Source organism: Accipiter gentilis, chromosome 2 (genome assembly GCF_929443795.1).
Source record: "Accipiter gentilis chromosome 2, bAccGen1.1, whole genome shotgun sequence".
Taxonomy (NCBI): Eukaryota; Metazoa; Chordata; class Aves; order Accipitriformes; family Accipitridae; genus Astur; species Astur gentilis.
Window position 1 is genome coordinate 29,722,953 of NC_064881.1, and position 12,265 is coordinate 29,735,217.

General features: G+C 62.4%; 1 protein-coding gene across 1 annotated transcript; it reads right to left on the bottom strand.

Moving 5' to 3' along the window:
* Positions 1–936: 936 nt before the first annotated feature.
* GDF6 (growth differentiation factor 6) lies at positions 937–12,215 on the bottom strand. Its single transcript, XM_049827454.1, has 2 exons — positions 11,787–12,215; positions 937–1,882 (listed from the first exon to the last, which is right to left on the bottom strand). The coding sequence occupies exons 1-2, from the start codon at positions 12,121–12,123 to the stop codon at positions 1,005–1,007; spliced, it is 1,215 nt and encodes a 404-aa protein (XP_049683411.1). The 5' UTR covers positions 12,124–12,215; the 3' UTR covers positions 937–1,004.
* Between the last annotated feature and the right edge of the window lie 50 nt (positions 12,216–12,265).

The window sequence follows — 12,265 nt, forward strand, 5'->3', positions numbered from 1 at the left end:
TTTTTTTTTTTAATTTTTTTTTCCACCAGTCTGTAGCTCCGCGAAACCAGATAAGCCAACAATTCTAGAAATCAGTGGGGAAAAGCCTGAAACTACGAAGATAATAGTTACATTAGGAAAGGGCTAGGCATGCTTCGAAGTGCACTTTCCCCAGGTGAAGCCGCAGCTGAGACCAAAGGCGGGAAAGAAACAGAAATCTTACACAAAACGCCTTTTCCAGCACAACATTTGCGGATAATACTGCTGCAGGTTGCGAGGGCTGCCGAGCTAGAGCTACCTACAGACCTGGCAATGGCATCCTCGCACCGTTCGTGAAATCCGAAGGAGTTTCCTTTCCAATCCACCCAGGTTGTGCTTGCCGTAACACTTCGCTTTTCACAGTTTTTCGTTGCTGTCTTAAAATAAAACCTAACTGGTAATTACAATCTCGAGCAATTCTTTTTTTTTCTTTTTTTAATGTCCTTTCCTCTTTCTCTTTTTTTCTCCTTGGGGGGGAGGGGGGGGGCGTAGGCTATTTCTGGCTGGTAAACTTGCAGGAATGTGAAAGAGAGAGGGCAGGAACGAAACAGCCCTCCGGAGAGCAACTTCAGAGAGAGGGTCGCTCCGCTGCCCCTCCCTCCCCCGGCTCTTTTCGTACGTGGTGAATTGCCTTCACCTCTGGCGGGGGGGCAGGACAGATCGCCCGATGAACGCCGGGGGGCGGGAAGGGAAGCGGGGCAGGGACGCGGCGGGGGCCTGGCCGCCCGCCCCGCCCGCTCCCGCCGTCCCCGCGCGGCAGCGGCGGCCGGGCGCTGCCCGAGCCCCCCCCGCCGCCGCTTGCCGCCGCCGCCGGCAGCCGCCGCCCCGCGCCGCCCGCCGATGCCCGTCGCCCCAGCCGCGCTGCGGGCGGGCGCGGGATCCCGCCGCCGCCGCCGCCGCCGCCGCCGCCGCCGCCGCCGCTCGCCGCTCGCCGCCGCATCTCCGCCGGACGCAGCCCCGGCTGGCGCCGAGGGGCGTCCCGCCCGCTACCTGCAGCCGCAGGACTCCACCACCATGTCCTCGTACTGCTTGTACACCACGTTGTTGCCCGCGTCGATGTAGAGGATGCTGATGGGAGTCAGTTTGGTGGGGACGCAGCAGCTGGGCGGCGTGGAGCCGGGGTCCATGGAGTTCATGAGGGTCTGGATGATGGCGTGGTTCGTGGGCTCCAGGTGGGAGCGCAGCGGGAAGTCGCAGACCCCCTCGCAGTGGTGGGCCTCGTACTCCAGCGGGGCGATAATCCAGTCGTCCCAGCCCAGCTCCTTGAAGTTGACGTGCAGCGGCTTCTTGCTGCAGCGCAGGCGGGACTTCTTGCCGTGCCGCTTGCCGTGCCGGCTGGCGAAGGCGGTGCGCCGCTGGCGCCGAGGCGGCGGGCGGCGGGCGGCGGGCGGCGGCGGCGGCGGCGGCGGCGGCGCGCCCAGCTCGGCGCGCAGCTCCCCGAGGAGGCTCCGCCGCCGGGCGCGGGTGAAGACCACCAGCAGCGCCCGCTCCTGCGGCGGCCGCGTCCGGCGCCCGAAGCCCAGGCCCCGCAGGTCCAGCCAGCGCGGCGGCCCGCGGCCCGCCGAGGCCCGCAGCTCCAGGCACAGCCGCTTCCAGGGCCGCTGCTCCCGCAGGCCCTGCCGCACGTCGAAGACCTCCCAGCCGGCGGCCGGGGCCGCCCGCAGGTCCAGGGCGCGGGCGTCCAGCGGCCGCGGCGAGAGGCAGGGGAAGAGCTGCATGTGCAGCGGGGCGGCGGGCGGCGGGCGGCCGCGGGGGGCCCGGCGGAAGAGCCGCAGCTCGGCCCCCACCAGCTCCTCCGCCTCGGAGAGGGTCGACACATCGAACACGTACTGCTGCCGCCTCAAGGGAGCGGGCGAGAGATCGTCTGCGAGATAAGAAAGAATGACAGTCAGTTGCGCTCGGGGGCATCTGCCGAGAGGTCTCCGCGGCGGCGAAGGGCGGGCAGGGCCGCCGGCTGCCCGGCCAAGGGCCGCGCCTGCCCGCCTCGCCCCCGGCCCCCGGCCCCCGGCCGGGCCCGCCCCCGGACCGGGACCGGGGGCTCCGCCGGCAGCCGGGACCGAGCCGGGCCCGGTGGAGGGCGGGGGGAAGGAGGAGGAGGAGGAAGAGGAGGAGGAGGAGGAGGAGGAGAAGGAGAAGGAGGAAGAGAAGGAGAAAGAAGGAGAAGGAGAAGGAGGAGGAGAAGGAGAAGGAGAAGGAGAAGGAGGAGGAGAAGGAGAAGGAGGAGGAAGAGGAGGAGGAGAAGGAGAAGGAAAAGGAGAAGGAGGAGGAGGAGGAAGAGGAGGAGGAGGAGGAAGAAAAAAGCAAAGAGAAAGAGGAGAAGACAGAAGTGAAGCAAAGAGAAAAAAGAAGAGGAGGAGGAAGAAAAGGAGGTGTAGAAGGACCCTCATCAGACAGGAGGAGACCGCTCTCCCGCACCAGAGGCAGCCCCTGCTCCACGCACATCCTCTGCCCGTCAGCCCCGCCAGCAACGTGGGACTGGCAGTGTTTGTGCGTTCATATACGTTACGCACACATATATATACACATACATATTCTCCTTCAAGAGAAAAACCTGGACTTCTTTTTTGACACATTGGTGTACAAAGTGCAGCGCAGAAAGCAAACCAGATTCCCCCGAGCTGCTTTCCAATAAAATGTTTACAACCCAGCAAATACAAAAATTCCCAAAGCCCCTGGGTTTCCCCAGAAGCTAGTAAAGCTTGTGTAGATTTCAATAGTAAAAGTGTCACTGGAGCCTCTGTTCAGCAGCCCCTCGCCGCTTTTCCAAGCTCAGCCTGCTCCAGAGGTAGAAACGGAGACTAAAGAAACGCACAGCCCCCTGTTATTTATTGATATCAAAGGTCATTGCGATTCCTAGTCAGTGCATTTCACGACCTCAGCTCTACCTGACAGCTCCGGGGCGACCTCCTTGGGGGGCAGGAGGGACAAGGGGATGATTTATGCCAACCAAGACCTTCAGGCGCGCCACGGCAAGGTAAAAATCAGTGCGGATTACCATGCAGTTAATCAGCGCAGATTAGCATACTCGAAAGTCGCCCTGCGCTGCCGCCTGTTCCCCCAGACGCCAACAGGGAGATGGAGTGTGGACTGGGAGTCCACTCCAGCCCACGGTGGAGCCTGCCCGCCGGCCGAGCTCATGCCTCCCGGGAGGGTGGCGGGGGGAGTCTGCAAAGAACACATACACAGCCCCAAAAATGTCGTCACAGCCCCAGGTGACGACAACAGCTGCTCTCGATCTGCTGGAAAGAAAAGTGAAATCCAGCGGGAGCTGCCTACGGGCGCTGGACGGTCTCGGCAGCGCTGCAAGGACGGAGCAGGGTTTGGCCCGTGGGTCGCTTGTGGGTTTGGGGGTGTTTTTCCGTCCTTCACACGCTTGTGGCCGGGGGCTGAGGTGGCGGGAGGAGTGTCTGGCAGCTCAGGAGAGTTCAAGGGCCGTTGTCCCCTTCTTCAAGGGAGTCCCGGGCAGGACTGGGAGCTCCAGACAGAAGGGGATGTGCATCCCTCGAGCAAGAACGCGTGGGTCCCCTTCCTTCTTCTCCTCCTCCTCGCCTTTGGCTTTCCCTGCCCCCAAGCATCTGTCAGATGCCCGGGGATCCGGCACGGCGCAGACGGGTCTCCTGGCCCCGCCGAGCTGCCTCCCACCTTCCTCCAACGGTTCCAGCGACCGTCGAGAAACCAGATCAACGCCTTCCCCTGCCCCTACCTCGGGGCTTCGGGGTGTGGGCAGAGCCGGGCCTGGGCACAACTCCGCTTTTAACCCATCCTTCTGCTTGGGGGGGTGGGGGGGATGTCAGGCTTGGTTTCAAAAGGAGATGCTCGCCCTGTTTGGTATTCCCTGTCGCGAAAGGGTGGGGGGGGGGGGGGGAGCGCTGCCTCCAGCCCGCTGTCCCTCCGGACCAGACACCCCCCCCCCCGGCCCAACACCGTCCTACTCCGGGCCAGTGCCCCCGCCCTGGGGTCTCCCGCAGCCCTACCGGGGTGCAGGAGCAGGATAGCACTGCCCGACCGCCCGGGCTTTAGGGGAAAGAGAGGGCAGCCCTTTCCCGGGGGATGGGGGGACACAGAGGTGACAGCGCTGGGAACCCCCAGGCAGGCAGGTGGCTGCGGAGCGGGGAAAAGGCCCCTTCGGGAGTGACATCCAGGCGTGCGGGTTAGACGGGAGGGAAGCGGGCAGAGGCTGAATTCCCTGCGGCCCCCCGCTGCTGAAAGCGGTTTATACAAAGGCTGCAGACCCCCGTCGTGTGGCGGGGCGGGGGGAAGCCAGCTCCGGTCCTGCGGGTGGGTGTCAGAGGCTTGCTCGGGGCGGGGGGGGGGGGGGGGGGGGCGCCTACAACGCGGTTCCCAGCAGCTTCCTTTGAAGGTCCAGCTTGGCGGAGGTTTAACGCGTTGCACGGCCGCTCCGGCGGGCTCGGTGGCATGGCACGCTGGGGTGCCATGTGGCAGCGAGTGGCAGAGAAATGTGTCCCCGGGCAAGCGGGTCTCCGAGCCGGGTTTAGGCAGCACCGACCCTGCGCTGGAAAACTCCCGCTGGTTCCTGCAGCTGCCGGCTCCCGCTCCGCTCCCCGAAAGGGGCAGGGCTGCCGGTTGTTTCAAATAAGCAGCTTTGAATCCGATCAGATAAACGCTATTTATTCACTCTTGTAACCTAATAATTCCAGATGAATACATAATCCTAAACCAGTATTGGCTCGCTCCCAGCGCAGTCGAGAGGGTGGGAAAAGGAGCGGAGGGCGGGGAGGGAAAGCGGTACCTCCGGAGCCTCCACAAACCGGGGAGAGACGGGTCTGGTTTGGGGACCCTTTGTTCCGGCGAAGCTGCCGCCTTCCCAGCACACAAAGAGCGGCAGCGGCGACGGCGTGGGGACACCCTGGCTGTCCCTCTCCCTCCGTGTGAGGAGCAGGCACGGATCGGGGCTTGTCCCCTTCGGTTTTTCCTTTAAACCCGAGCAGCGGCTGGGGTGAAACCCGGGGTTTCGACCAGCCAGGTCGAGATCTTGCCTTTTTCTCAGGCCAGTTGAGGCTGTCATTACCGTTATTCCCGTTACCGAAATATTTGGGAAGAGCAGCAAAGTCATCTCACATCCAGCTGGGCTGGGGAAAGCCACATTGCAGAAAATGCACCGGAGAGGTGCGTTTATATTTGTAGCGTTAATGTAGATGAATGTTAGTTACGCGGTAAGTATTAGTTTTATTTCGACGCTCCGTTGTTTATTTTTTCGGGCGAAGATGAAATATTGGGAGCGGGGAGGAGGGGGAGAAGAAGGGGATAGATCTAGCTGGAATTTAAGCGTGTGCCAGCGGTGGGGGACGGCAGCAGCCCTGCTCCGCTCTGCCCTTCCCAAAGCGCCCGGGCAGGCGGCGTGCCCCCTGCTCCCTCCCGCGGGCCGGGCCGGGCCGGGCCGGGCCGGGCCGGGGGGGGCTGTGCCGGGCCCCCGCCCGTCTCCTCCCCCGCTTTGTGGTGGCGGCGGTTTTATCATCTCCGACGTTAAATGAATGACGGGGTTGGGACGTTTCCTTAAACTCCCTGTGTGAAGCCTCTCCCGCTTCCCGGGCTCGCTTTCTCGCCGGCAGCCTGGGCTTTGAGGCGAGCCGGGGGTTAACGAAGGCTACACAAAGTTTCCCTTTTCATGGCAGATCAGGTACTGGGCTCCCGGCCAATTCATCAGGGCTCAGATCTTAACTTTACATCACTGCAAATTATACCCAAACCACATTCAAGAAGAATTTTCCCATTCCCAAATTCTCTTTCAAGCCATATTTAAACTCGCAAACCAAAAGCACATTTGCAGTTTAAAGACCCTTTGCAGGCGCTCGCTCAACAATAATCTGGAAATTAAAACATATATCCCCCGTAATTGCGAGGGGCTGCCCACACGTTGTCTGCAGAGTCGCAAGGCTGACAGGTATTTCTTTCGGAGCATTACCCGAGCTGTGGAAACAAGGGGCTGACTCTCCATGTGTGGTATTTCTCCGGGTTTCAATTCCGCGTCTCCCAGCGCCTGCCTCGCCGTGGTTTTTTATTACACCGGGTGATTAGATTTAAATGTTTCGTTCGCTTCGCTATCGAGTAACCGGGAAAGACCACACCTTCCTCGGACGAGTTCCCAATCCTGCCAAAACCCCAGCGAGCTGATGGAGGGCTGTTTCCATTTTGGTTTCTTTTTTTCTTTTTTTCTTTCCTTTTTTTTTTTTTTTTTTTTTTTTTTTTTTTTTTTTTTTTACCCCGGAGGGGGGAAGCACCTGGCTGCGATATACCTTTGATCACCTCTTTAGCGTACCTGCGCCGGGAAGGCTGCCTGCCCTCTCCCCGCTCCCCGGCTCGCCGCTGCCGCCGCTGCCACCGCCGCGTCCCCGGTTCCCACGAGCGACGCCCGGCCCTCGGGCGCAGAGGGGCCGCCGCGACACCCGCGGGGCATCCCGCGGGGCTCCGGGCCCTTCGTCTGTCCTCATCGCCCCAAGAGATGCGCCGGGGCAGAGAGGGGCTTCCTTGGGGGGTTTCTACCTGCTGTAACAGACATTAACCGAGCGCCCTTCCCCTTCCCCGTTTGCGGCGGTTTCGCTACCCGAAATACTTCGATCGAGGAGAAATCATTCTTCCCAAATTATCCGTGTTGAGAAAATCGGGCTGCCTATTCCCGGTGCTTGGAGCTAAGAAATGGAGCGAGTGGACGCTTTGGAGGACATTTCTGAGCGATATATGTGGCAGCGCCGGGACACAGCAACGCAACATACAGATCTGGCCACAACTAGCACGGACTGAAACGTCCCCTTTCGCTCATAAACCAGACTTCAGGCGGGGAAGGACGCCCAACCTCAGTTCCAGCCTGCCCCGAAATGGCAGGGAAAGGAGCATTTCTCCGATCGGCTGCTTTTTTATCTCTAGGACTACGGAGCGAGGAGGAAAATGAGGGCGAGGCGCCCCGCCGCCGTGCCCAGCGCCGGGCTGGCTCCGGGCTGCGCCGCGTTTTCTCCCCGCGGGCCGCATGGTTCCCGGCCGGGGCCAGCCCAGGCTGCAGCACGGCATCGCCCCGCGGGCGGCGGAAACTAAGCAGCTCCGAAGCGGAGAGCTCGGTCCTACCGTCCTCAAAAAAAAAATAAAAAAAAAAAAAAGGAAAAAAGAAAAAAATTCAACGCGGCCTCTCAGCAAGCCCCGCGGGTGGGCTTCTGGATTGCAAAATTAAAACTAAAAAATCAGAATCGGGTCCGAAAGGAGCCACCGGAATGGCTTGCTAGGCTTTAATTACTCCTTCCCGTTAGCAGAGCGGCTCCGCGGCCGCGCACCTCGCCGCCGGGCTACCTGTGCCGCGGAGCGGCCGCGGGGGCTCCGTCTCGCAGCGCTTGCGGGCTTTGCTTCCCGCAGACCGCCCTCCCCGTCCCGCCGCGCTGCCGTGCGCAAACCCCCGCGCCTTCGCAAAAGAAAACACGCAAACGAACTGTATACATAGAAAAGAAACCCCCTCCGACACCCCCGATTGCCAACGGGGAGAGGCGAGCGGTGCGGCCGCGGCTTCCGAGGAGGGGACGAGCCGCTGGCCGCTCCGCCCGCGGCCCGGCCCCGCGCTCCGCTCCGCTCCCTCCCGCAGCCCCCGCAGCGCGGCGGGGGGACGGCACCCACCAAACCCCTAAATATTCCCCTGGCGCAGGCGGCGCGGAGCCGCAGCCCGCTCCCCGCCCGCCCCCGCGCTGCCGGCTCCGAGGGCGCGGGGGGCCCGCCGCCGGGCCGGGCCGGGCCGGGCCGGGCCGAGCCGAGCCGAGCCGGGCCGGGCCGCTCGCTCCTTCCCCGGGCGCACGGCGGGGATGAGAAGCGGCTGCTCGCTGCCGCGCTCCGGCCGTCTGGTCTGCATTAGTGTTTTTATAAGGGGCTCAAACAAATCGAATACAAGGTCACCAAATAATTAACAGTTGTGAATTCCCTCCTTCCCCATTAAAATACTTCCCTGCTTATATTTCATTTTCCTCCTGCCAACGACAACACTGCCTGGGCAAAGGCGCTGCACAGATTACACTATATTGCAGCTCTCGGTCCACCCAGAAACCCGCTGTTTTGCATAAACATGTTGCACTAGATGAACTTCGAGTGGGATTTACGCTCTTTTCTTCTGCCACATGCACAGCCGGGCCGTTTCCAGTTTCTGCACACGGGATCCCCCTTTCGTACTGCCCCGTCTCCTCACCCCCCTCCCGACCCTAATGGCAAGAGCAAAATAACGATGGTCGGACCCCTGCCCGTCTGAATCAGCTGCCTCTCAACTGGAACACGAAACCGCACAAAGAAAACGGGAAGGAAAAAAGGAGGCGATCTCGACCCATTTCGATTTCCCCGTCCCTTAGGCGCTGAGCTCAACATTTCGTACGGGGGAGCCCGGCCGCGGTACCGCGGCTGCGGGCAGCTCGGCGGACACAAAAGGGAAAGGGGACGCGAACGGCAGCCGGCCCTTGTGGCATTCCCTGCCCACTGGAGATCCCTTTGAAAATCGCGCTCCCTCGCACCCCGGCTATTTCTTTTTTGTTTTCGGTTTGTTCCGAGCCGTGCCGCGTTTCTGGCTAGCTGTGGATTTGCTTGTTTATAGCTCCCTTCTCTAGCTCTCTCCCGCTCTCTCTCTCTCTCTCTCCCCCCCCCCCCCCCCCCGCCTAGTGGAGTCCTTGCAGCTCCTAATTGTCCTGCCTTACTGCGGAGCTCCAATGCTGGGGGTCCTGAGGCCAGCGAGAGCACCATCTGCGTTTTAATGAGTTACTTCATGTGCCAACAGTAATTTTCCTACATTCAGCTAGGTCCTGTCTGATCTTGCGACCGTAACAAGGGGGAGCGAGTGGGGGGCGGGAGGGGGTGGAGAAGGGGGAATCGCAAACCCTTTCCCCCCTTTCTGCGCTCTTTTTCTACCGATGGGGCGGAAAAAAATTATATATATATAGCGCAGTAGTGTGGCTTTTCTCCCTCTCGAGCTCGCCTGAAAGCGATCTTACTAGCTTCGTGCGGGAAGGGAAGAAAGAAGAGGGGAAGGGGAGCGGTTGTCGGTGTCGGCACCGAAGGGCTCTGCCCCTCTCAGCTGCGGAGGGCGGTGGGACGGGCTGGCTTCGGGGCTGCTGCCGCCGGGGGCTGCTGCAGGCAGGAGGCGGCAGCCGAGCTGCCGGCCCCGCCGGACGCTCTCACGGACACGCAGGCAGAGCAGCCCACGCGGTGCGGGAAGGGTATTTCTCGGCAGGACTAGAATCTGCTTCGCGCTCCTCTCTGGGCTGCTGTGTCCCGCCCCCCCCCCCCCCCCCCCCCCGAAATCCTGCCCCGAAGGATGCCGTGCGGGCAGGAGGAGGGACGGCCACCGCCGTCTCCCCCGGAGCTGCCGCTTAGGTAAAGAGCAGCCCATCTAATTGGGTCAATTTGGGCAGCTATATTGTCTGCAAATGAATTGACAGAAACTTCCACACACACACCCCCCTTCCCCGCTTTCCCTGAGCAAAGACTGTTCATCATCAGCACAACTCCAGCTCGCCAATTAACTGGGCTAGGAGCCCACGGGGAGGTGGGCAGTAAAATAGCTACCACTTCAGAGGAACGGAAGCTCTCTTGAAGTTTTTTGGTGATGTGCCATTGGCTGGTCCGCTTCATTATGGGAGACTAGACAATATTTGATATGTTATGACATGAACACTCAATTAGATCACTGAGTTGAAATACTCCAATCAGTGGCTTGATGCTAAGCAACCCTCAGAAGGTCCAGCAGAAGGTCACAGCCTGTGACACATCAAATCAAAATCAATGGGGAAAAGTGAGGCTTTTCCTTAATCAAACCAGGACTTCTGTTAGCAAATCACTTCCCTCGGAGTAGAATCTCCCATGCAGCGAGATGAGCTAAATTTGTTAAATTAACTGTCTTTCTTCTGGTTATCAAGAATAAGATGATCTCGAGCGCGGCTTTATTTCCCCGCGGCTCGCAGAATTAGCACCCCGTTTCCTCTCCGGCGGGGAAACCGGGCCAGCTCGTTTCTGAGGGCTGAGCTTTCGAAACCGTATTTCTAGAACGGGAGTCCTCTTCCCCCTTCCCCCCTTTAACAGCGACGAAGAAAACAATCCGCAGAAGGCGAAGGCGGAAAGCAAAACCCCGTGTCCCCTTTCCCCTCGGAAACGGCTGGGCGCTCCCGACCGCGGGGAGCCCCCACTGTGGGCGCTTCCACGCACCCTCCCGAGCCCAGCGGGCCGCGACGGGCACCGGGGCGGGAGGGGAAGAGCCCCGCCGAGCTGCCTCCGCCGGGGAAGACCCCCCCCCCGAGCCGGGGGTGGCGATGGGGCAAGGGGCTGAGCCGTGGGGACCGGGGCGGGGAGGAGAGGCTGCCGGTCCCGGGAGACGGCGGAGGGGGCTGGTCTGGGTCCGGTTTGGTTTGGGAAGCGAGCGGCTCCTGTAGCTCCAGGCAGCCGTGCGGTTTTCCCGGCGCTGCGTTTCGCCCTAAAACGGCGGGGAAGCGGGGAGGTCGGCGTGCTTCCCCCGCTCCCGGCAGCTGCCGGACGCCGCTGCCAGCCGCCGGCAGGTACACGGGCACGGTCCCGCGGGGGTGGGACTGGGGGGGCGGACGGAAGGGAGGGTCTTCAAATGGGGGAGGTGGCGGGGGGAGAAGGAAAGAATGCACTACCTTCATTAAGAACCTGTTAATTAGTCTGTTCTTAATGGCTCACAAACCGGGGTAATGGGGGGGGGGGGGGGACGGGGGGGAGGGGGGGGGTCTTGAGGGAAGGGAAATTTCCCTCTACGTCGCCGAGAAACCTCCGCCCGCGGCCCGGGTGCGAGCGATTAAACAACGCGAGAAAGCAAAGCAGGGCCCTGGCCGCGGCTGCGGGTCGCGGAGGGGTCCCGGCAGCCCCGCGGCACCGGTGCTGCGCGGGGAGAGCGGGGGCAAGGCCCGGGGCCCGGCTGGCCCCCGGCTCCGCCGCCCGCCCCGTCCTCTCCCCTCCTCCGCGCTCCCCGCCACGGAGCAGCCGAGGGCCCGGGGGAGCGGCCCCCGGCGCCGCTCCCGGCCCGGGGATGGGTGAGGACCAGCCCCGCGCACTTCAGGCTTAAAGGACGTCGGACGCGGCCCCGAAGCGGACGGCGAGTCCGGGTCGCCCCTCGCCGAGCCCCGGGGCCTGGAGTTACCTGCGCTTCGGGGGTGCCTCCCCGCAAGCGGAGCCGGCTGCCACCCAGCCCCGGCGCTTTCAAGCGGGGCTGGGGCTCTTGCAGGTCACCCCGATAAAGCGACCCGAGGCGAGACCAGCTTTGGGCAGCAAATGTTTGCCCTCGGTCAGTTTGAACTTTCTATTTGCCTTACAGCCGCAGCGATAAAAGCGATCCTTTCTCCGGCAGACGGAAAGAAACCAGAAGAGCGATTTTTTTTTTTTTTTTGGGGGGGGGTGTCTTTTTTTTTGTCAAGGTTGCCTTTACACCCAAAGTGCGCCTGCAAAGCTCGGGCGTGTTTCCCACCACCCCGTGACGGTTCGGGGAGGAACACGCGTGTTTCTCGCAGGCAGCATTTACGGCAGCGGCGGTCCGGGTTTAGCGCCTCGGGGCAGTTTGCTTTAAAATAAAACAACGCGACTCACAATTTACCGCAAGATCCACTTTTCTGCAACGCCGGGGGAGGGGGGCGACGCCGGTGACCGGTGCAGCGCGCTCCCCACCTCCCCAGCGCCAGGCTCCGCGGGACGGCGGCCTCTCACCGGGGACCGGCGTGGGAAGGGGCGCCCGCAGCCCCGGGGGGACGGTGAGGGGCGTGGGGGGGGGCGTGGGGGGGGCCAGAACTTACCTCGTCCCCTGTCTACAAAACTAGTGATGGTGTTGGCGGATTTGGACGACTGAAAAAAGCTGGCGTTGATGCCCAGTTTCTCCGCGATGGAGTACGTCCTGAACAGAGACAGCATGTACTCGTGGGGTTCCGCCCGTGGCAGCGCCCGGCCCACGGCGTGTCCCCCTTGCCGGGGGCGGTTCTCCCGAGGGGACCGCGGCACCCTGCGGCCCCGTCCGCCCCTGGAGGAGGCGGCGAGCTCTGAGGAGGCGGGGAGGGAAGCCGGGAGGCAGCAAGGTAAATCCCAGAGGAGGCTGGCGAGCAAGGCGGCGGAGAGCAGGGCCCGGCGTGCATTCATAGCGAGAGGCGGCGGCGGTGGGGAGGAAGAGGAGGGCGGCCCGACGTGCGGCTCCGGCGGCCCACGGAGCGGCGCGGGGACTGCGCGGCGGCGTGGCGCGGAGCGGGGACTGCACCCGGGCGGGCTCGGCCCGGAGCAGCCC

Excerpts from the sequence above, each read along its gene's own strand:
- GDF6 (XM_049827454.1), bottom strand. The coding sequence starts at position 12,123 with ATGAATGCACGCCGGGCCCTGCTCTCCGCCGCCTTGCTCGCCAGCCTC. Across the intron at positions 1,883-11,786 it reads TTTTGTAGACAGGGGACGAG|ACGATCTCTCGCCCGCTCCC; the intron begins GTAAGTTCTGGC and ends CTTATCTCGCAG.